Raw genomic sequence first — 21,318 nt, 5'->3', positions numbered from 1 at the left:
CGCGTTTCCAACGCAGAAGACACACTACGCCCGTTAACTACGGCGGTCAAAAAAGCAACAAGAGCAATAGAATTCTGTCAATCTAAAACAGACGATCTGGAAAACCGCTCGCGCCGCAACAATCTGCGTATAATAGGCCTGCCCGAAAAATCAGAGGGCTCCCATCTGGAAACATTCGCAGAAACCTGGCTTAAAACGCTACTGGGAGATGACACCTTCTCTGCCCACTTTACAGTGGAAAGAGCCCATCGAGTCCCTGCAAAGCCACCACAACCGGGAGCCCCCCCACGGCCTTTCCTAGTAAGGATCCTAAATTGCAGAGACCGAGACGCTGCACTACGCCAAGCCAGACTAAAAGGTCCGCTAAAATATAATAACACAGCGATATCCATATTTCCCGACTTCTCTGCTGAGTTACAAAAGCAAAGAGCCACCTTCGCAGAGGTGAAGCGAAAGTTTAAAGAGAGACAGATCCCCTATTCAATGGCATACCCTGCGCGTCTGCGAATAGTGGCCCAGGGGAAGATTGTCTTCCTTCAATCCCCCACGGAGGCCCTGGAGTGGCTGGATATGCACTCCGAAACACCAAAAGGATGATCGTCCCCGCCATGCTTACTAGCAGGACTTCAAATTTTGTGGCGACCCATGCTTCAACACCCCTTGACGTATAGACGGTGTGCAACACGACCGGGACACCTTTAAAGCTATTGTTGGAGCCCAGCGGTCAATCCCAAGCCTCTAAAGGCCAACAAGAGACTCCCTATGTTTACTAGCAGGACTCCAAATTTTGTTACGTCCCAGGTTTCAACATCCCTTGACGTGTGGGCGGTGTGCAACGCGACCGGGACACCTCTAAAGCTATTGCTGGAGCCCAGCGGTCAATCTCAAGCCTCTAAAGGCCAACAAGAGACTCCCCCCAGCAACGCAACATCTGCTACTTCTAACTAGATTGTAGCTAAATTGTTCTCTTCCTGATTTTCTTTTTCATACTTTCCCTTTTCTCTCCTCGTTTTCTTTTCTTTCTTCTCTTTTTCTTAAATTCTTTATTTTGTTGTTTTCTTTGATATCCGCGGTATAATTTTAGCGAGATGTCAATAATTAACAGTTTGTATTGTTGTATACTGCTCTTCACTAATGTTCTTCACAAACAGGCGCTAACACAACCCCTCCCCTCACACCCACCAATACCCTGCTCCCTCCCCCACCCCAAAATCACAGATAAGAGGGCTAAACTTTACACCCATGGAGACAATGACGTCCCTAAAATGTCTTAGCTGGAACGTCCGAGGGCTTGGTACAGCACTCAAACGAAGGACAGTATTTTCATATATTAAACAACTAGGCCCACACATCATCAGCCTGCAGGAGACCCACCTTATCAGAGATAAGGCAGATACCCTTTCAAAACCATGGATCCAGTGGACCTCCCACTCCTTCCACACCTCCTCCTCAAGGGGCGTCTCAGTGCTAATTCACAAGTCGGTACGCTGGAACCCAATTACCACCCGTAGGGACCCCGAAGGAAGGTTCATATTTATATACGGAGAAATAGACTCTAAACCATATGTCATCTTATCCATCTATAACCCACCTCACAATAACCTCCATCTTCTACAGACTGCTATTGCATTTGCACACCACTACCCATCGGCGGAGGTGATTTGTCTAGGTGATTTTAACATGACAATGGACCCTATCAAAGATAAATTCTACATACCCTCTAACCCCACCCCCACTTCAAACTCCCCTCTAAGACAACTTATCGAAAGCGTAGGATGGGTGGACCTCTGGCGACTCCACCACCCCGAAACACGGGAATATACCTGCCACTCACCAGGTTACAATGCGCTGACAAGAATCGACTACATATTCAGCTCCATAGAACTGGCAGTATACCTCTCAAACATAACACATTGCCCGAGAGGCATCTCAGACCACAGCCCCATATTGCTGACCCTAAAATTTCCCCAAATCAAAATAAGGCCCACCTGGAAACTACACCCATTTTGGCTCAAACTTCTTGGATCGGATGACCAGATGCCCTTCCATATCTCCTTATTCCTAGATGCCCACAAGGATAACACTCGCCCTGCCTTGAAATGGGACACCCTAAAGGCCTACATTAGAGGATTCCTCAAATCTGCCATCTCGTATATCAAAAAATCGACAACCCAGGCCGATAAAGAGATAGAAAATCAGACCCTGGAGGCCGAGAAAACATATATATCAGCCCCCACAGAAGCCAATAAAATAGCTTGGCTTAGTCTAACCCGACTATACAAGCACCAAATATACGCCAAAACCAAACGTCAATTATTCTTCTCCAAGCAACACTACTTTGAACTAGGGAACCAATCCAGCCACTTACTCGCCAACCTCATCAAACGTGAAAACCAAACAAACACGATCCTTAAGGTTAAAAACCAACACGGAACAGAGTTCACTGATGCCCCATCCATTACAAATTGCTTTAAAGAATTCTACGCCAACCTGTATACCTCCTCCTCTCATAACACGGTGACAGACATTTTAGATTATCTTAGCGACTTAAACTTCCCAACCCTTTCCGAAGAACAGATCGACCTTCTAGAGGCTCCCTTTACTCTGGAAGAGATCCAACTAATAATCCAAGATATGGCCCTCAATAAATCGCCAGGACCCGATGGGCTCCCAATAGAGACATACCGTAAATACTACGAACAATTAGGCCCACAACTCCTCGAGGTATTAAACCAAGCGCAATTGGACAAAACACTCCCAACTTCTTTTTATAAAGCATCCATAGTAGTCATCCTGAAACCAGGGAAAGACCCCACAGATTGCGGATCCTATCGACCTATATCACTGGTGAACACAGATTATAAGATCCTAACTAAAATCCTGGCTACTAGACTGAACCAGGTGATCCTTTCTATCATACACCCTGACCAAACGGGCTTCATGCCAGGAAAATCCACAACTATAAATATCCGCAGAGTCCAAACAGCTATTCAGCTAGGCAAACAATATAACATGCCTTGGGCCTTGGTTTCACTCGACATGGCAAAAGCCTTCGACTCGGTGGAGTGGCCCTTTTTAGAAGCCTGTTTGATCCGGTTCGGATTTGGACCTAACTTTCAACAGTGGGTCAAAACCATATATAAATCCCCGAGCGCAAATGTTGTCGTTAATGGTGTCCCATCGGCGGAATTCCAACTGACAAGAGGCACCCGACAAGGATGCCCTCTATCCCCGGCCTTGTTCGCCATAGCCATTGAAGCATTGGCGATCCGATTGAGAAGCGCCCCCAGTGTGACCGGCATTAAATGGTCGGATCTTGAAAGCAAACTAGGATTGTACGCAGATGACACAATCCTATTCTTATCGAACCCGTCAAACTCCTTTGCCCAAGCCATGACACACATAGATAGATTTTCCCACTTCTCCGGACTACACGTCAACTGGTCCAAATCAACGATCCTTTACACAGAGACCAACCCAAAAAATGACCCCTGCATCGCAAGATATGGACTGAAACCAGTCTCAAAATTCAAGTATCTGGGAATGCTCATGTCATATGACCACAACAACGCAATAGCGGATAACATAAACCCACTTCTAGAGAACATAAAACACAAACTGAAACGATGGGCTAAACTACCACTCTCTGTGGCCGGGCGCATAAATCTCATCAAAATGGTCGTCCAGCCCAAATGCCTATACATACTACAACATATGCCAACAAGTGTTCCCAGGCGTTTCTTCAAATCCCTAAATTCCCTAATTATAACATTTATTTGGAATTCCTCTCGCTCCAAACTGAGCCTATCAACCCTACAAAGACCCAAAGAGCAAGCCGGAATGGCCCTTCCGGACCTCCGGCTTTACTACCTAGCAGGACAACTGCGAAATATTAGAGCTTGGGTTTTGGGAAAAGAACTGCCCATAGCAGACAAACAACTTGCAAAACAAGTAACAGGACATAACCTCCTGAACTTTTTAGAATTCCCGGAACACACCAAAACAACTGAACTAATCCCACTTCATAAACTGGCTCTCAGCGTGTGGAAAGAAGCAAAGACACTACAGAGCTACCGGGGAGTGATACCAGAACTCCCCCTCTGGAATAACCCCGGCCTTACTGCATTACAGACCGTTCCAGACCCACAGTACTGGATCGCACAGGGGGTACAAACACTCAAAGACATATATATAGACAGCACATTCCCCACATTCACACAATTGCGAGACAAGATGCAGGCCCCACATCTCCAGCTATTCAGATTTTTCCAACTGAGACATGCACTAAATTCCCAATTCCCTCCCCCCTCGACCCGTATATCCAAATTCCCCACAATAGGCATCCTCAAATCCCAGGGACCCAAAGGCTTAATATCGGCTCTATACACACACCTCCTCTCAGCTAAAATAGATCCCAACCCTCCCCCAGTGTACGATAAATGGAAAACCGCCATTACTTCCCTCACACCGGAGGACTGGCAGGATATCTCTGAATCCCATTTGTCAGTATCACCAGCCGCAAACAATAAGCTAATCCAATTATACATTGTACACCAAGCCTACCTCACTCCCAACCGCTTACATAAAATGCGCAACACCACTTCAGACTCATGCCAGAGATGCCGCCAACCAAGAGCAGACTTTTGGCACCTGATCTGGGAGTGTCACTTCGTTAAGGAATTCTGGTTAAAGGTGACAAACCTCGTAAACTCACTTCTACAACCCCCACTATCTATCGAATTGGACCCCAAGGTGGCGCTGTTTGGCCTGTTGGAAGAGGAGGTGTGGCCATACCACATTCGTGTTTTCCTTGAAAAGACACTATTCCTGGCACGCAAAGAGATAGCCATGAAATGGATGGCAACAGAGCCCCCCTCGATCCCACACTGGGTCCAAACCGTAAATACCATTATCTCATATGAAAAAATCATATATCAAAATAGAGGATGCCCGACTAAGTTCCAAAAAGTATGGGGAACCTGGTTAGACTCCTACTCTACCTTGACCACTGACTGAAACGCAAACCCAACCTACACTAACCCCCCCCCCCCCCCTCCACACTCCCCAACACCCCCCCTCCCACTGGCAAACGCCTGGAAGACTTGTAACCCACACTTTCCAAGATCCAGAACAAGAAGAGCAGAGTTCGATTTTATTGTTTTTATAAGTTAAAAAAAGTTCAATGCCAATAAATACAAAGTCAGACAGTTTAGGAGATGCAGTAACAAAGTCCGAGTTAATCTATTACATGACTTTGGTTGCTTTCACACTACTATGTACTGTACAAATTCCTTTATACTGTATGTCTCACAGAATGTTCATTATCAATAAATAAAACGAATTTAAAAAAAACTATTGTCTATGTGTATATCACCCCTCACTCTCCACCTCTCCATACCGTGCACATCTCCAGCCCCTTTACCTTCTGCATTACCCCACTATTTGTAGTATGTAAGCTCGTTGGAGCAGGACCCGCACCCCTATTCTTTCCATCAACTGATTACTATGTAACCGTGGTTCTGTAATTTTTGTACTTTTGTCTTTCTGTATTTCCCCAGTCTTTGTAAGCACTGCGGAATATGTTGGCGCTATACAAAGAGTTATTTATTATTTTTTTGCATGCAATCTTCACACATTTTTAAAAGTTTATGTAAAAATTCGTATTTCAAGCATTTTTAGTTGCGGTTTTCCAGCCCTATTAAAAGTTATATAGAAAATCCCATTGAGAAAAATGCTATGCCTTCAGCAGCGTTTTATTTACAGGTGATGCGAGGCGCTTTTGACACAAAAACACTTCACATACGTGGGAAAATTGCACGTTCCCAAGCACGATATTGGACAAAGTTTCACGGCCCAATATCACGCTCGCCCAAGTGAAATTAGCCTTGGGCAACTAAAATAAAAGGAAAATAAGTAAAAAAATTTATATTTTTTTGCTATTTGAAAACACTAAGGATATTAAGAGTTAAAACCCCTTTTCCCATATTTCTGATAAATGTAAAAAAAAAAAAGAAAATTGGTATTGCCACGTCTGTAAAAGTTTGATCCTTTCAAGAAATGCATTATTTATCCTGCATGGTAAATGTCACCATGGAAAAAAAATGTACAACTCTGGAATTGTACTTTTTTTTTTTTTTGGTCTCTAGTTTTATTTTTACGGAAAAAAAAATTTAAGATCTGTCATTTGGGCCACCCACAGATAGCCCCAATTTCCTGAGAATGCCGATGAAACATGTTGGAGCGGCTTATTGCCTAATTTTAGCTCCAGGCTCTCGAAAGTTAGGTGATGTACTCCCTACTTAGCTGGATTAGGATTTTCCAGCCAATTCTTTATTAGTCAGAGACATGGCTCTGGATTTTTATTACTCTCTCTCTCTTGTGATGTTTTAAAGAGAATAATAAAGGTTGTATTTTATATATATATGGGCATACCGTAGGGGTAGTTTTGCCGAAGAGCAATTATGCCTTTCAGTGATTAGTGTTTGCAGACCCTTGTGTGACCTGTTGGCCATTTATAATTAGCTGGGTTTGTTAGAATTTATGGTGGGACCTCGGATCTCTATTAGAGCCCCATTTCGTCACCTAGTTTCATCATACAGTATATCCATCTACGTATAGATCTCTCTGGCTATCAGTTATATACAGGCCATGGATGGCTTTCTCTCCCTGGGCATCTGTGCCAGACAGGTTGTTCCCTGTAAAAGGGCTCTTAATTTTATAACGGGGTGGGAACAGGTGCTGACTCCTTACTCTAGTAGACCCTCTCCAGCTCTTTCCTCCTCCTACCTTAAAGGGGTTGTCCCGCGCCGAAACGGGTTTTTTTTTTTTTTTTTTAACGCCCCCCCCGTTCGGCGCGAGACAACCCCGATGCAGGGGTTAAAAAAACAACCCGCACAGCGCTTACCTGAATCCCGGCGGTCCGGCGTCTTCATACTCACCTGCTGAAGATGGCCGCCGGGGTCTGCTCCCTCCGTGGACCGCAGCTCTTCTGTGCGGTCCATTGCCGATTCCAGCCTCCTGATTGGCTGGAATCGGCACGTGAGGGGGCGGAGCTACACGGAGTCGGCATTCTGCACGAGCGGCCCCATAGAAGACAGCAGAAGACCCGGACTGCGCAAGCGCGGCTAATTTGGCCATCGGAGGCCGAAAATTAGTCGGCACCATGGAGACGAGGACGCCAGCAACGGAGCAGGTAAGTATAAAACTTTTGATAACTTCTGTATGGCTCATAATTAATGCACTATGTACATTACAAAGTGCATTAATATGGCCATACAGAAGTGTATAGACCCACTTGCTGCCGCGGGACAACCCCTTTAATGTGAATTAGGTATTCTTAAGTCATCCAAAAACCTGGACTTCTAGCTACCAAGATTCCCTGCATTTCCCTCTCAAACAGTACAAAGCCCCTTGGTGAGAGAAACATAATAATATCAGGAACATCTGCAGCGAGCCAGAGGTAGCTCGAGTGGGTGGTGTCAGTTTATACTTTGTCACAGTGGCAGCTACTCTGACAGATATGGCAACTCGCACAGCAGGCGGTTGGTAAGAGTCTCTGCGTAGTTTAGGTACTGACTGCTGATATCTGTATGCGACGCCAATGCCTTTATATGAGAAAAACCCTTACTTATGGTAATGAAATAACGAGACCAGTTCAATTGGATGTCAGTAAACTGAAGGCATGCAGTTTCATAGAATGGTAGAGTTGGAAGGGACCTCCAGGGTCATCTGTCCCAACACCCTGCTCCGTGCAGGATCACTAAATCATCCCAGACACATTTGTCCAGCCTTTGCTTCAACACTTCCATTGAAGGAGAACTCATCACCTCCCGTGGTAACCTGTTCCACTCATTGATCACCCTCACTGTCAGAAAGTTTTTTTAATATCTAATTTGTGTCTCCTCCCTTTCAGTTTCATCCCATTGCTTCTAGTCTTTCCTTGTGGAGATGAGAATAGGGCTGATCCCTCTGCAGTGTGACAGCCCTTCAGATATTTGTAGATTGCTATAAAGTCTCCTCTCAGACTTCTTTTTTTCAAGCTAAACATTCCCAGATCCTTTAACCGTTCCTCATAGGACATGATCTGCAGACCGTCCGCCATCTTGGTAACTCTTCTCTGAACTTGCTCCAGTCTGTCAATGTCTTTTTTTAAAGTGCGGTGCCCAGAACTGGACACAGTATTCCAGATGAGGTCTGACGAAGGAAGAGTAGAGGGGGATAATGACCTCACGTGATCTAGACTCTATGCTTCTCGTAATACATCCCAGTATTGTCTTTTTGGCTGCTGCATCACATTGTTGACTCATGTTCAGTCTATGATCTATTAGTATACCCAAGTCTTTGCATTTCTCCTTGTTAAATACCATTCTGTTAGTTGCTGCTCACTGTGCAAGCTTTTCTAGTTTTTTTTAATCCTTTCCCTCTCTTTTCTCTAGTGTTAGCTATCCCTCCTAGCTTTGTGTCGTCGGCAAATTTGACCAGTTTCCCATCAATTCCCTCCTCCAGGTCATTTATAAAAACGTTGAACACCACTGGTCCTAGGACAGAGCCTTGTGGTCCCCCACTTGATACATTCTTCCACTTGGATGTGCAGCCATTTATGATCAGTATTTTATTGCTTACTCTGCAGTGTGGTAATACTCTGCATACTGCCAATTTGGTGTCTGACCAGAGTATGATCACAATAGTCTACCACTGCACTGAGGCAACGTTCACAGACACTATGGGGGGAATCTTGGTTTTCTCATAGTGTGTTTTTGATTCAGTGACAGTATGGTGGCGTTATTCAGTCACTATAGCGTGGTGTTATCAAGTCCCAGTATGGTGGTATTATGAAGTCATGGTAGAATCCATTGATCTGAATGGGTTTGTTTACAAGTGTATTTTTTCCGTGCGATCGTGTGAAAAAATATGCAGCGTGACCTATCACAGTGTGCATTTGCGCACCGCAAGAGCCCATTGAAATCAATGAATGTGTGTAAATGAGCATGGCGCATGCAAAAAACCTGCATATTCACTGCACATATAAATACCAAATCAATGTGACTTTGCACATAGCTTTTGTGTATGTGAACACGTGCTGCATTTTCGCAAAAAAAGAGCATCATTCAGGTGCGGATTTGGCCACATTTTTAATTGTGGAACAGCTATGGAATTTAACCATTGGATTTCAAGGGTTGCATTCCACAGCTTGATTCTGCAGCCTAGACATACTGCGGATTCAGTGTGGAAAGTCACCGCACCATGTACAGGGAATTTTTAAAATGTCCCCAACATGGCTTGTACTGTAAGCATTGCGGAAATTCCACTGCGATTCTACTATCAGAAAATCTGCAGTGTTTACTGCCTGTGTGGAGCGGCTTTAGGGCTCATTTACACAAGGTGTATGTGACCCGCAATAATATGCGGTGCTAAAAGCCCATTGATTTCCACTGGGCCAGTCACACCTGCGTATTTACTACGCACGTGAAAGAAAAAACAAAAACGCAGCATGTCCTATTTTGAGGTGTATTACACGACTGTACTAATCACTTCCCTCAGGCAATGCAGAACAAGCACTGACATGATCCTTATAAAGCCATGGGCAGTGATAATGGGCTGACATTACTGCCCATGGCTTTACAAGGAGTTTGTCAGTTTTTCTGTGTTCTGTATTGCCTGAGAATGCTATTGGTACAGTCATGAAACGCGTTGCCAGCACACTCGCTGAGCTGTTGTCTCAAAGAACTTTATACTTGCCTCGCCCAGTTCATGCTCCAACGGAGCTCTGCTGATCTAAACATGAAGAACAATAAGGTAAACATGACCTAAGGCGGAGATGGAAACCTTTTCTCCGGATCTGTGTCTTGTTGATCGGTGTTGGTGTTTTTACTTTGCCTAAAACGTTTTTTTCTGGAACCTATACGGCCTCAATGCAACAGTAACATTTGAAGTGTGATTTGACACCTTTGTAGTGTATAGAGATGAGCGAGCCTACTCGGTAAGGCAGTTACTCGAGCGAGCATCGCTCTTCTCGAGTAAGTGCTTAGTGATCCGAGCAGGCTCAGTTGGGCTGCGGGGGCGAGGGGAAGCTAAGCGGAGCGGGAGGAAGAGTGAGAGAGATCCCCCCGCTCCGCTCTCACCCCCCCCCCCCGCAGCCCACCTGAGCCTGCTCGGATCACTAAGCAGTTACTTGAGAAGAGCAATGCTCGCTCGAGTAACTGCCTTACCGCGTAGGCTCGCTGATCTCTAGTAGTGTCCATTGCAGATAAAGGAGGCATTCCCGAGTCCCAATAACCAGAGACTATATAATAAATGACAGTCAATAAGCTCAAATTAGGTACTAGGTTTATTGAAGGAAGAATCCCACAAGCATGAAGGTGAAGATAACGTGCAAATCTTTAGTCAGAAATACAGTACTTTGGAATCACACACACAAAATGCTAAAACAACGGCGTCCTTACAAAGACAAAGACACGGAATATAATGCTTCACACAAAGTTTGCTCATCCTCTCCCACCTTATATGAGGTTGTGTGGAGAGCATGAGTATGACTTCCACATACAGTACTTACTGATGCATCACTGTGGCATTGGAAAGTGTTACTCTCTCTGGTCTGACACCATAAACTATGCTTGCACGAGGGTTAATCCCTTCTATTACAGTACTTCAAGCTCTTGCCAGGGCTTTTCCCAGAGGCTTATGTCACAAAAATAGTAGTCTATAGACCAATTTTACCGCTGAGGATGCTCCATCTCCTGACATACAGGGCTCCTCTCCGCTACAATTGCCTAATATATCTTCTCTAGAAGTCTTTGTGAATAAACTAAATTCTAAAAACTAAGTCTCAAACTGCTTTCACCAGCAGTTCACAAGGTGTTCATACATTAAAATGGTAGAAAAAAAAACTAAAGCAGCAGTGATAAAAGTTTTAAAACAAAAGATACACTTGTAAATGTGAAATGCAAGTGGAGAGGCGTTACATGTGTGCTTCCCATTTGATCATACAGGGCGAATAAAGTATGTAAAATAATCCCGTGTAAATGGGCACGGATACACTGAACAGTTGTGGCTTATAGTGGTTTGTTCATAGATGAAGTTTGCTGCTTAACATGAAGCACAGCAGCACACACACCGAGACCGTGACTAAGTTATCTACAAGCAAAGGTGTTGGGATTGGCTCTTATATAATTATTGGACCGAGCCAAAACGTTCCATTGTGACCTCAACATTTACCCATTTATGTAGTCCATTCTACAAAAAACTGGAATAACAGGTTAGAATATTGATAGTTGGAGTAGAACAACACAATTTTGTTTCCCTCAAAAGACAAGACTATGCTCTGATGGGAAAGCGATCACAACTGGTGAACAAACACTAATCCTGAGCCGACCAAACTACCAGCAGAGACGGTGAGCACATGCATTTCCGTAGAGCTATTCCCTGGGTATGTTGGGTGGAGGAATCTTCACAGCTGAGGGTTCTACCCCCCAGATTTCAGTGGCGTACTCGCTAATTGTCCTGTCGCTAGAGAACTTGCCAGAGCAAGCAATATTTTTGATTACTTTCTTGGTCCATTCCCTGAGGTTCTGCAACAAGAGATATTACAATTACTTTATAGTGAACCATTGAATAGAATATGGCGAGTGGCTATAGCCAAGTGCCTCCGTCTTACCATGTATAATTGGTCCACTTTAGCTTGGCATTTAATATAGTCTTCGTAGTCTGCAAATACCTTGAACCTATCAAAAGAAATATAAACTAATCGTTAGAAATATAAACTTAGTCAAGGCATACTGGGTTGATGCACATATAAGAAATAGTTATTTGCCTGGCTTAATAAGGAATTGTCCCTCTGATCCAGGATCTGGACAGGAGCAGCTAAGAATTCGATTTGCCCATTACGTAAAGAAAACGAATATAAAATTATGGAATTGTATAATACCCCTTCACAGCTACATAAAACTTAACCTTGGAAGTCCTGACTGTTGTTGGCATTGTCAATCTTATAGAGGCATCCTACAGCATCTGTTCTCGGAGTATCCTCTTATTCAACCTTACTGGCACTCAGTGAAATCTCTTATAGCACAGATGTCCCACTTGATCCCCTCATCTATCTTCTCAATCTACCCCCAAATAATTTTGGTAAATTTAGTACCAGACCAATCTGTTGTATTATGGCAGGAGTTACATGCCTCATAGGACTCTTTTCGAGGCAGACCACCTTCCTCTATGGATCTCTACACTCGTATTGAAGATATTCACCAGATGGTATACCTTACCGCTTCGCTGTATAACACCATGGGCATATATGATTTTGTGGGACTCGTTCTCTGCTGCCCTATACCTACATGAGGATGACTACTTTCTCTCTACCATCTCTTTTCCCTAAATATCCAATGTGAGGTTGTATTCCCTCCAATGTTCCTAATCTTTCTTCTTCCCTATGCTCGTTGGTACAGGAGCATCATTTGTACCCTGTACCCTTCTTTTTTATTTTCTGTATCCTTGTTTTTCAAAAAAATATCAATTAAAATTTGTTTTAAAAAAAAGTTATTCGCAGTACAATGCTACTGAAATGCCCCTTGGTTTGTGACAACTGTGAGCCAACAGAATTTCTTGTACCAGTCTGTTCAAAGCAAAGGGTTTCAGTCACTGGCTCCATCAGCAGGCTTATCAGCTTTCAGCCAGTGACAGAGCTACGCTCTATTCAGCAAGTGAATAGAGCGTATTCTGGTTGCACTTATTAGTCTGTAATATGAAGGAATGTTTCGGCCTGACCACAGATATCTGGACCCAAACTCAAGAGCACATGCTTCTGTGTCACCAGCCTGAAGCGGATTTCTAAATATTCCACCAAGGTACTGATCATTTGGCTGGAAGATATTGCTGAGTGTGAGTGGTGACTATCTCCTCTGTTGCAATCCTAGAAGTGCTGAGAGGACTTGGGAGTTCTTCAAGTTTGGGATTGTTCAGACGTGATCATGTGACTATAGTACATTAACTTTCTAATTTATTGGTAATAAAAATTGTTCTTCCTTTTTGGAATGCAGAAGCTTGTACATTGTTTCCCCCTTTCTGCTTATATGGCCGCTGCTTCATCCAATAGATTTTGTGCTGTAATTGTATACTACCAGCTCTATTACTATTCATGGCCACCATATGGTGCTATGCTCCATGCAATATATGGAAGAGGGGTGAGGAACCACTAATGGCTGAGCTGTGGCTGCATTCTTTACACGTGCCCATAACTGATCAAGGCAAACATAAAACTAGACTTTTTAATATAAGTACACTGAATGATCACTGTATTAGGAAAATATACTCAATAACAGGTTGCTCCACCTTTTTGGGAGATTACGGTTTTCGGACATTGAGGAAAATATAACAAAAGGTGACAAATATCCATACTTGACTTGATTTATGCCCCCTGCAGCAGCTTCATCACTTGGTGCACATTCTGCAGATAAGTGAGTGCAAATCTTACAGCTCTTTCCAGCATATCCCGAACATGGTCAACAAGGTTACAGTCCAGTGAGTCTGGGGGCCAAGGCAATGTGCAGAATTCACTGTCGGGTTCCTCCAACCACTCCGTAGTGATCAGAGCTTGATGACACAACATGCTCTCCTGCTAAAAGATGGCACTGTGATCGGGGAAGACTGAAGATATGGGTGGAGATGGTGGTATGACAACCAACGATATTAAGCTATGCCAGGAAAATGCTCCCCAGATCATGACACCGCCACACCACTTGCCTGTTAAACCAAAATAGTATATGGCCTTATGCTACTTACACCAGATGCAGACCTAATCAGCCAAATGATTCAGCAGGAAACGAGACTCATCACTCCAGATGAACTGCTGCCTTGTGTCCACTGACCTCTTTCCTGGGCCCATGTGAGGTGTTGGCAATGATGCTGGGTTATGAAGAGCACTTTTGTCGGTCTTTGCCTATTTATCCCCCAGTCGACACCGCATGGTGATTATGGAAACTTCCCCACGGTTGTACTGCTGGATGTTTTGGTGCACAGTGGCATGTTGTTGCAGTGATAACAAGCAATGCTACTCTATGTTCACTCCCCCTAAGATCAATCACATGTGGCCTGCTGCTTTGTGGCCTTCTGTTAGATGTCTGTGCATGGTTCAACCAGTCTTGGTACATTCTGGATACCATGGTTCAGGAACAGCCAACAAGTGTGACTGTTTCAGAAATTTTGGCACCACATCTCCGATCACCAACAATCTGCCCACGGTCAAAGTCACTCAAGACACTACAGTTACCCATGATTGCCAAATGTTGCCTTTTGCTGCATAGAGAAGAGGTTGGCAGAGGAGACAGTGATGTGGCTATCACGCCGTACTGATCACAAGATGTCACATTCCGGCTGTTACTAGTGCAGGGATCGTCCCATGTAAATCAGAGTGTTAACATGATAGCTTTATTTAACATGGGGAAAATGGAGAGGGCCCTACCTTTTTATCACATCACCTATGGCCTTTACATATCTACTATACATTTAAATAAGAAACAAATTGATTTTATTATTGCTCATTTGCCTAATAAGTGTTCATCATTAATTGCATTTGTTTTTAAATTATTTCTTTCTTGTTGTTTTGCTCCTCGCATGTATAATTTCACATTCAACCCCAAACCTGTAACTATCCCTTGGATTCATTTTTGTATACATCATTACTTTTATCCCTTGTTCCTCCTCGTTTTCCCCTCCCCCACCCCCTTTCCCTTTTATAATGGCTATAGTAACATGTATAGTGTGTCCCCATTAAGTACTGAGGAAGAGATCTGCTGACCTCAAAATGCATATATGTGCTCGTTTTATAATGAACAGAGACGTTTGACCAAATCTACCTTGTGTAATTATATGTTCTGAGGTCACGCCTTATACCCAACTTTTTAACCTTCTGATATTTAATGTAGGAATATAGGGCACTTACTTGTCTTATGCAGGTAGCAGGTCATAACTAACCTTAGCAGATAGTAGATGCATATATAATGTTGATATTAAACCCTTAGATATTTGAACTTCAAAACAGAGAGGCCATAACTAGAAATGCGAGGGTCAACGAATGGGTTATGAGCGGTATACATAATGGCAGACTGTTGCCAATTCATATGCAGCCCAAAAAACTGGGAAAGGAATCTATAAGTTGCCCAGCTTAAGGAAATGAATGTTCTGGGTTTTAGAGGAAGAGAACCATATCATGAGCGTATAACCCCATCACACTTTCCCGTCCCCCCCAACAAATGACAGCAGGGGTGCAGCACAGTCGTATGCCCAGGGCTCTATGGCTATAAAAATTAGGCAGGGGATAAAGGGCAACCTTGATGGGTGCTATTAGAGGGGAAAGTTAGCTGGCAGAATACCATTGACAATAACATTAGCAAGTGGGGATTTATAGATAATCTTCACTCATTTCAGAAATACTAGATATCAATTTTAGTTTGAACAACCCCTTCAAAATAAGTGCTGTGAAGAAAAGCTTATGGCTGTTCCTTTTCTTGTTAGAAAGTTTTACTTTTCTTTATCATATTTCAGTATGCAGGGCTGCTGCAGATTAAGGTCCTATTCACATGGTCATATGTGTGTGTTGTGTCCAATTAACTTTGTCGCAACTTGAATAGAATATGGACACCCATCAATGTGCGGTCAGATATTCACAATCCCTGCAAATCATATATGCTATTCGTCTCTGTGAAAATAGACGAAAACAGGACATGCATTGCTATTCTTCATAGGTCCTTGTGAATTAATTGGGCATGTACTGTCCGTGGAATACACAGGCAGCACACGGACTAAATGTATGGCCTTTTGAATGGGTCATTGAACGGACAGTTTGGGACTCTTCTCACCTGTCATGGAACATCAGCATGTTTACAATATCTTTAAACAAGTCTGGTTCTCCGGGGGAAAAGCGTCCATCTCTGATCTGATTGATTGCCTCCCGAAGCTCTGGAATTCTGTCATAGTAATCCTTAGCATTGTATCTAAACAAGACCAAATTGATAAAACCTTTAGTTAGAAGATGACAATAATGTCAAAAACATGAATTGTGAACACGTGACCATACTAATTGTTAAATCCTGCTAATTAAGAGTGCATTCACATGGGCAGGCAGTGGGTCGTGCAAGAAACCCTACACGTAGAACTGCTGCAGCTCGACCAACCAGCTTGCACTCATAAAAAAATAATGTGCTTCACCCGTACAAACAGCGTCTCTGAAAACTGCGGAAACTCTAAGTAAAAGATGTGCAAGTTTGCCGCTTGGCTTTTGACCACACAGCACACTTCCTGCCACTGCCGACTTAATCAAATAATGTTACAACATACTTGATCCCTTAACGCTATAGGACTTAAGTTTACTTCCTGGTTGGGGGACACTTAACGCAACAGGACGTAAACTTACATCCTGTGGATGATGTGGAATCCAAAGTGAGCCTGCGCCATACCACACCGGGAGCCGGCTGTCACAGACAACCGGACTCTGGTTGCAACAGCAATAATCGGATGAGAACACCGATCCCCACTCTTAACTTTACATGCTGCGATCAATGTACATCCACGGCATGGAAAGGATTCACAGAGGGAATGCATTCCCCCTTTGATTACATCACGGAGGGCCGATGGGCTGCCAAGGCAACAGAAAGCCATACACTGGTGTTCCGTCCCGGCTATGACTTGTGATAGCTATTGTGAGCGATATTGCATTGCAGTACAGAAGTAGTACAATGTATTATTATAGAGAGCAGAGCTTTTATGATTTAAGTCCCCTTCAGGAACATATAAAAAAGGTTGGAAAAAAAAACCCACCTTTGCGCACTTTCCCGTTTGTTTTTAATTATTTTCTTTATACAAACACATATTTGGTATCATTGTGTCTGTAACAACCTGTACAATAAATTGCACGCACTATTAATCCTGTATGGCAAAAAAACGTAAAAAAAGACAAAATAAAACAAAAAACAGAGGCAAAATGCTTATTTTGTTCATTTTGCCTCCCAAAAATGCAATGGAAGTGATCAAAAAAGCCATATGTACCCCAAAAATGTATTAATGAAAACTATAGATTGGAACTTTAAATGCAATGATGGAAAACAAATTTCCAAAAAAGGGGTTTTTATTGGAAGATGTGAAAGATTGGAAGATCAAAAAGTGGAAAACCCTAAAAAAATAGTAATAATTTTGGTATCATTGCAACTATACCAGCCTGCAAAATAGAAATCCTCGTGTCATTTATGCCATGAAAAAAGTAAATAAATGGCAGAATTGATGTTTTCTCTCTGCCCTGTATTAAAATTTTACAATATAGTACATTTACCCCAAAAATGGTACCAATAATAACTATGGTTTGCCACACAAAAAACAAGGCTTCATACAGCCATGTTGATGGAAAAATACAAAAAGTTATGGCTTTTGAAAAGTTGAGATGAAATTCCCCCAAAAATTGTTGCGTCCTTATGCCCAAAATAGGCCATGTCCTTAGTTGGGTTAATATATTTGGTGGCTTAACCCCTTCAGTGGCAGATTTATTATTACCATGACATGCCTCACATTTTGACAGTTGGTATTATGGCAGGGAAATCTCCGGGGCTTGCTGCGCTGAGTATGCAGTAAAAACCCTGGAAGATTTCAGATGATGGCTCAGCGCTCTGCACATTTCAGCACTAGAATTGTCCACGGAAATCTTCCAGGGTTTAACTGGATGGTCAGTGCAGCAAGCCCCGGAGATTTTCTGGGCGTGCCACTAAAGGGGTTAATGCTACCCCTATTCAGAGATCTTGTTATATAAGCGCTCCAAGTAAACAGTAAAGGAGCAGCGTAGGCTAAAAGTCATGTGTACCGACGTCACTGAATATATCCCATGATCACATCATCCATGATTTGGAATTGTATTCTTTTTTCTCTACATTGGTAGACTGTAAAGTCAGCTCTCGATGATTACCCTGCCCCAGATCATACAGCTCTGCTAAACATACGTCCAATGCACTTAATAAAATAAGTCAGTGGCATGTCAGATTCACAAGGCCACATTACTAACTACGAACTGACGAATACTGCGAATTCCATCACGGCACAGATTACATGACAATGCAACAGGAGCCGGTGTCTCAAGCCTCAGTAATCCTGAAGGAATACAAACCCTTTCTTCTCGAGAGCGTCTACATCCTCCACCCTCATGCCAAAGATGAACAGATTGTCCTGCCCCGCTTCCTCTGCCATTTCCACATTAGCACCATCCATTGTACCAATGGTAAGTGCTCCGTTCAGCATGAACTTCATATTCCCAGTCCCAGAAGCCTCAGTGCCAGCGGTGGAGATCTGCTGAGATAGGTCAGAAGCAGGAATCACTAGAAAAAAAAAATATTTAAATGATTACTTGTGAGTAGATACTCAGAAAATAACGCCAAGTGGAAACCTCTGAATCTGGCAATATTACATATATATGTGTATATATATTTATTTTTTTATTTTAAAAAGAGAACATCTTTATGACCCCCTTATGCACTTCAGAAGCCCCCTCACATGACACCACCTCCTCTCTAACTCCCTTAAAGCACAAGATCCCGTCTTTTTATTTAACTACTTCCTCGCCTGTCTGTCCTGACTCCTTGTATTACTCCTTTCGCCCTTCCTTGTTTTCCTAGTTATTCTGTTCGGTTTTATTACACCCGATGCTGCATGTTGGTCAGTTAATATTGCCTTCTATATACTATACAACTGGTATCTGCTCCCATCCTTTACTGGAGACTGTTAAATTCATAACATATACTGTTCTACTAAGTATCCCAGACTTACTTTTATTGCTAACCAAAAAATTGTAATGCCCATGCTCACAGACTTATGGGCAAACATGATATAGAAGCGTCCTTTTGGCTGGGATGCATCAGGGTCCTACAGACTATATAGATAGGTTAAGGCTACTTTCACATCTGCGTCGGGGGTTCCATTTGGAGAGCAGGAAAGAGGAATCCCATAGCTGAATGGATCCGTCTTATGACAGAAATGAACAGTGTCTAACGGACCCCATTGACTCTAATGGGGTCGGTTCGGTTTACACTCAGCGGCCTGGCATTTTACCAGAAGAAAAAGTGCTGCATGCGGCGCTATTCTTTCCAGTATTTTGTGCTGGAACCTCCTAACAGAGGTTGCAGCGCAGATGTGGACCCTGCCTAAGATGTTAAGGCCCATTTAGACAACGATTATTGCTCAAAAATCGCTCAAAGCCATCTTTTGAGTGATAATCGTTGTGTGTAACTGCACTGACATTGTGCAGTTTTCGTTAAACCATTGCTCAGCGTTGTCTTTCAGGGATTTACAGCGGGATACAGCTGATACTATTGTTTCAGCTGTATCCTGCTCCCTGATGACAGGCGGGGTACGAAGAACGTAGCTGTCCAGCCGGGCGCTCTGTGCAGAAAACAGCAGGATGCAGAAGACAAGCGGGGCCACCCCGCTTGTCTTCTGCATCCTCCGCTCAGAGTGCTTGGCTGAATAACAGCCAGGCGCTCGAAGCGGGAACAGCTGGATGCAGAGAACAAGTGCACACCCCGCTTGTCTTCCACTTCCTCCGGAGAGCAAGGTGATCACTCAACATTTGAGCGATCATCTTCTGATGTGAATGACAACGATTATCGCTCAAAAGACGTTTTTTGAGCGATAATTGTTGTGTCTAAATGGGCCTTTAAACAAGGCTATTCCAAACAATGAATGTAACCATGAAGTGTGGTGTGAATCTAGCTTGTGTCCTAAATGATTATGATTAAGATAAAGCCATGTGTACAATGTTTGCAGTGCAAAAAACTCTTGGCACATATACCAAATATATCTATAGGCCCCAGTTTATTCAATCGACACCAAAATAATGTCCTTTTTGTATCAGTTGGGCTCGTATATTTCAATATACTTTATTTAACTGTATAAAAAAGCTTAGTCAACCGCACTTTTTTATACAAAGGCATTCTGCAAAAAAAATATATATTTATTTTTATTTTTTATTTAAATTAATAAATACATTGGTAAATCCTCCAGGCATAGCTCCAACGGAAGGCTCTGATACAATATACATAGAGTATGAGGGTGCGTTCACATGTAGCGGAAATGGTGCTGAATTTCCTCAGTGGAAAATCCACGATTTCTGCGTCTAAATTTGCCCCATTGGTGCGCAAGCACAGACGATTTTACCGTTTCAAGAGAAGGCATGAAGTCTGCTGTGGATCTAACACCAAAATCTGCATAAACAGTGTGGATTTTGACGTGGAAACTATGAGGATTTTCTGCTACATGTGAACATACCCTAATGGAATACTTCTGGACCCATAATAAACCTACCCTTCTCTGCCAGAGACACTCTGTAGTTCTCCAAGTATATAACCTTCAGTCTGTCTCCCACCACTGGATCGTGGTTCACAATGTCGGCAACCGCTGTAATTAATTTGATGATCATTTTCGCCATATGGTAACCAGGAGCTGCCTGTAACATACAGAAAAGATTAATTGCACACGTAACAGGTGAAGAAAAAAAAAAGGAGTCACTAATATTCATAAACAAACCATAATGTAACGAGATGGCTAATTAGTAAACCGAATCAGGGCAGTGATTTTATACTATAGCCTCTACTAGAGAGCGAGGGCAGCAATCAGAATGGTTATTCTAGACAAAGCAACTTCTACTTTGTGCATTGCAACTTATTTTTTGAAATGTGAGCAAACGACTGAACTGCGAACAATGCACTTTATTTACATTTTTAGCTTATAATATTTTAACTGTAATATATCAGGATTATATTATAACATAATAAATAAATAATATAATAAAAATATATATATGAATGTTAATTATTTATAGATAGAGCTGATTATATACTGACCTTTCCTCCAATCATAACGGTCCTTGGCACAAATATTTTGGATGGATCCTTCTTGATTCCTGGAAAATTATAAGTGTGTTATAAAAAGTGAAAATTATAAAATCTACAAACTGTTTTGGTAATGAGATAGATCTGTATTCACTTAAAGGGGTTGTCCGGTTACTGGACAATATTTCCCAAGAGTTGCAACTGCATTAAAAGAGAAAATGTAAAATAGCAATGCCCTCCACTGCTGCAGGGATCCAATGCTGTAGGCCTGCCATCTTCCCTGTATTTGCTGTGGAGTATGTCATCACAGGAAGTCATCTGATGGCTGTAGCATCACCGCCCATTATCCTGGCATTAGCGCTGACATCACTGGCACCATGATGCCAGAAGTTCGAAACAGCGATGCTATGGTCTCTGATTGCAGCTGTTTTAGTTCATAATACAGAACAAAATGAGACATGCAATT

General features: G+C 42.8%; 1 protein-coding gene across 1 annotated transcript in view; it reads right to left on the bottom strand.

Annotated features, from left to right (window-relative positions):
* Positions 1–10,309: 10,309 nt before the first annotated feature.
* Positions 10,310–21,318, bottom strand: part of PYGB (glycogen phosphorylase B) — a 70,325-nt gene continuing 59,316 nt past the window's right edge. The window contains exons 15-20 of the mRNA XM_066595796.1: positions 20,865–20,923; positions 20,326–20,467; positions 18,137–18,344; positions 15,849–15,983; positions 11,654–11,720; positions 10,310–11,567 (exon numbers count right to left, since the gene is read on the bottom strand). Of these exons, the coding sequence (XP_066451893.1) occupies positions 11,415–11,567; positions 11,654–11,720; positions 15,849–15,983; positions 18,137–18,344; positions 20,326–20,467; positions 20,865–20,923 (764 nt within the window). The 3' untranslated portion in view covers positions 10,310–11,414. The remainder of the gene's footprint in view (positions 11,568–11,653; positions 11,721–15,848; positions 15,984–18,136; positions 18,345–20,325; positions 20,468–20,864; positions 20,924–21,318) is intronic.

This window comes from Eleutherodactylus coqui, chromosome 3 (assembly GCF_035609145.1).
Source record: "Eleutherodactylus coqui strain aEleCoq1 chromosome 3, aEleCoq1.hap1, whole genome shotgun sequence".
In the NCBI taxonomy this organism is placed as follows: domain Eukaryota; kingdom Metazoa; phylum Chordata; class Amphibia; order Anura; family Eleutherodactylidae; genus Eleutherodactylus; species Eleutherodactylus coqui.
This window is presented reverse-complemented; position numbering and strand designations above follow the sequence as displayed.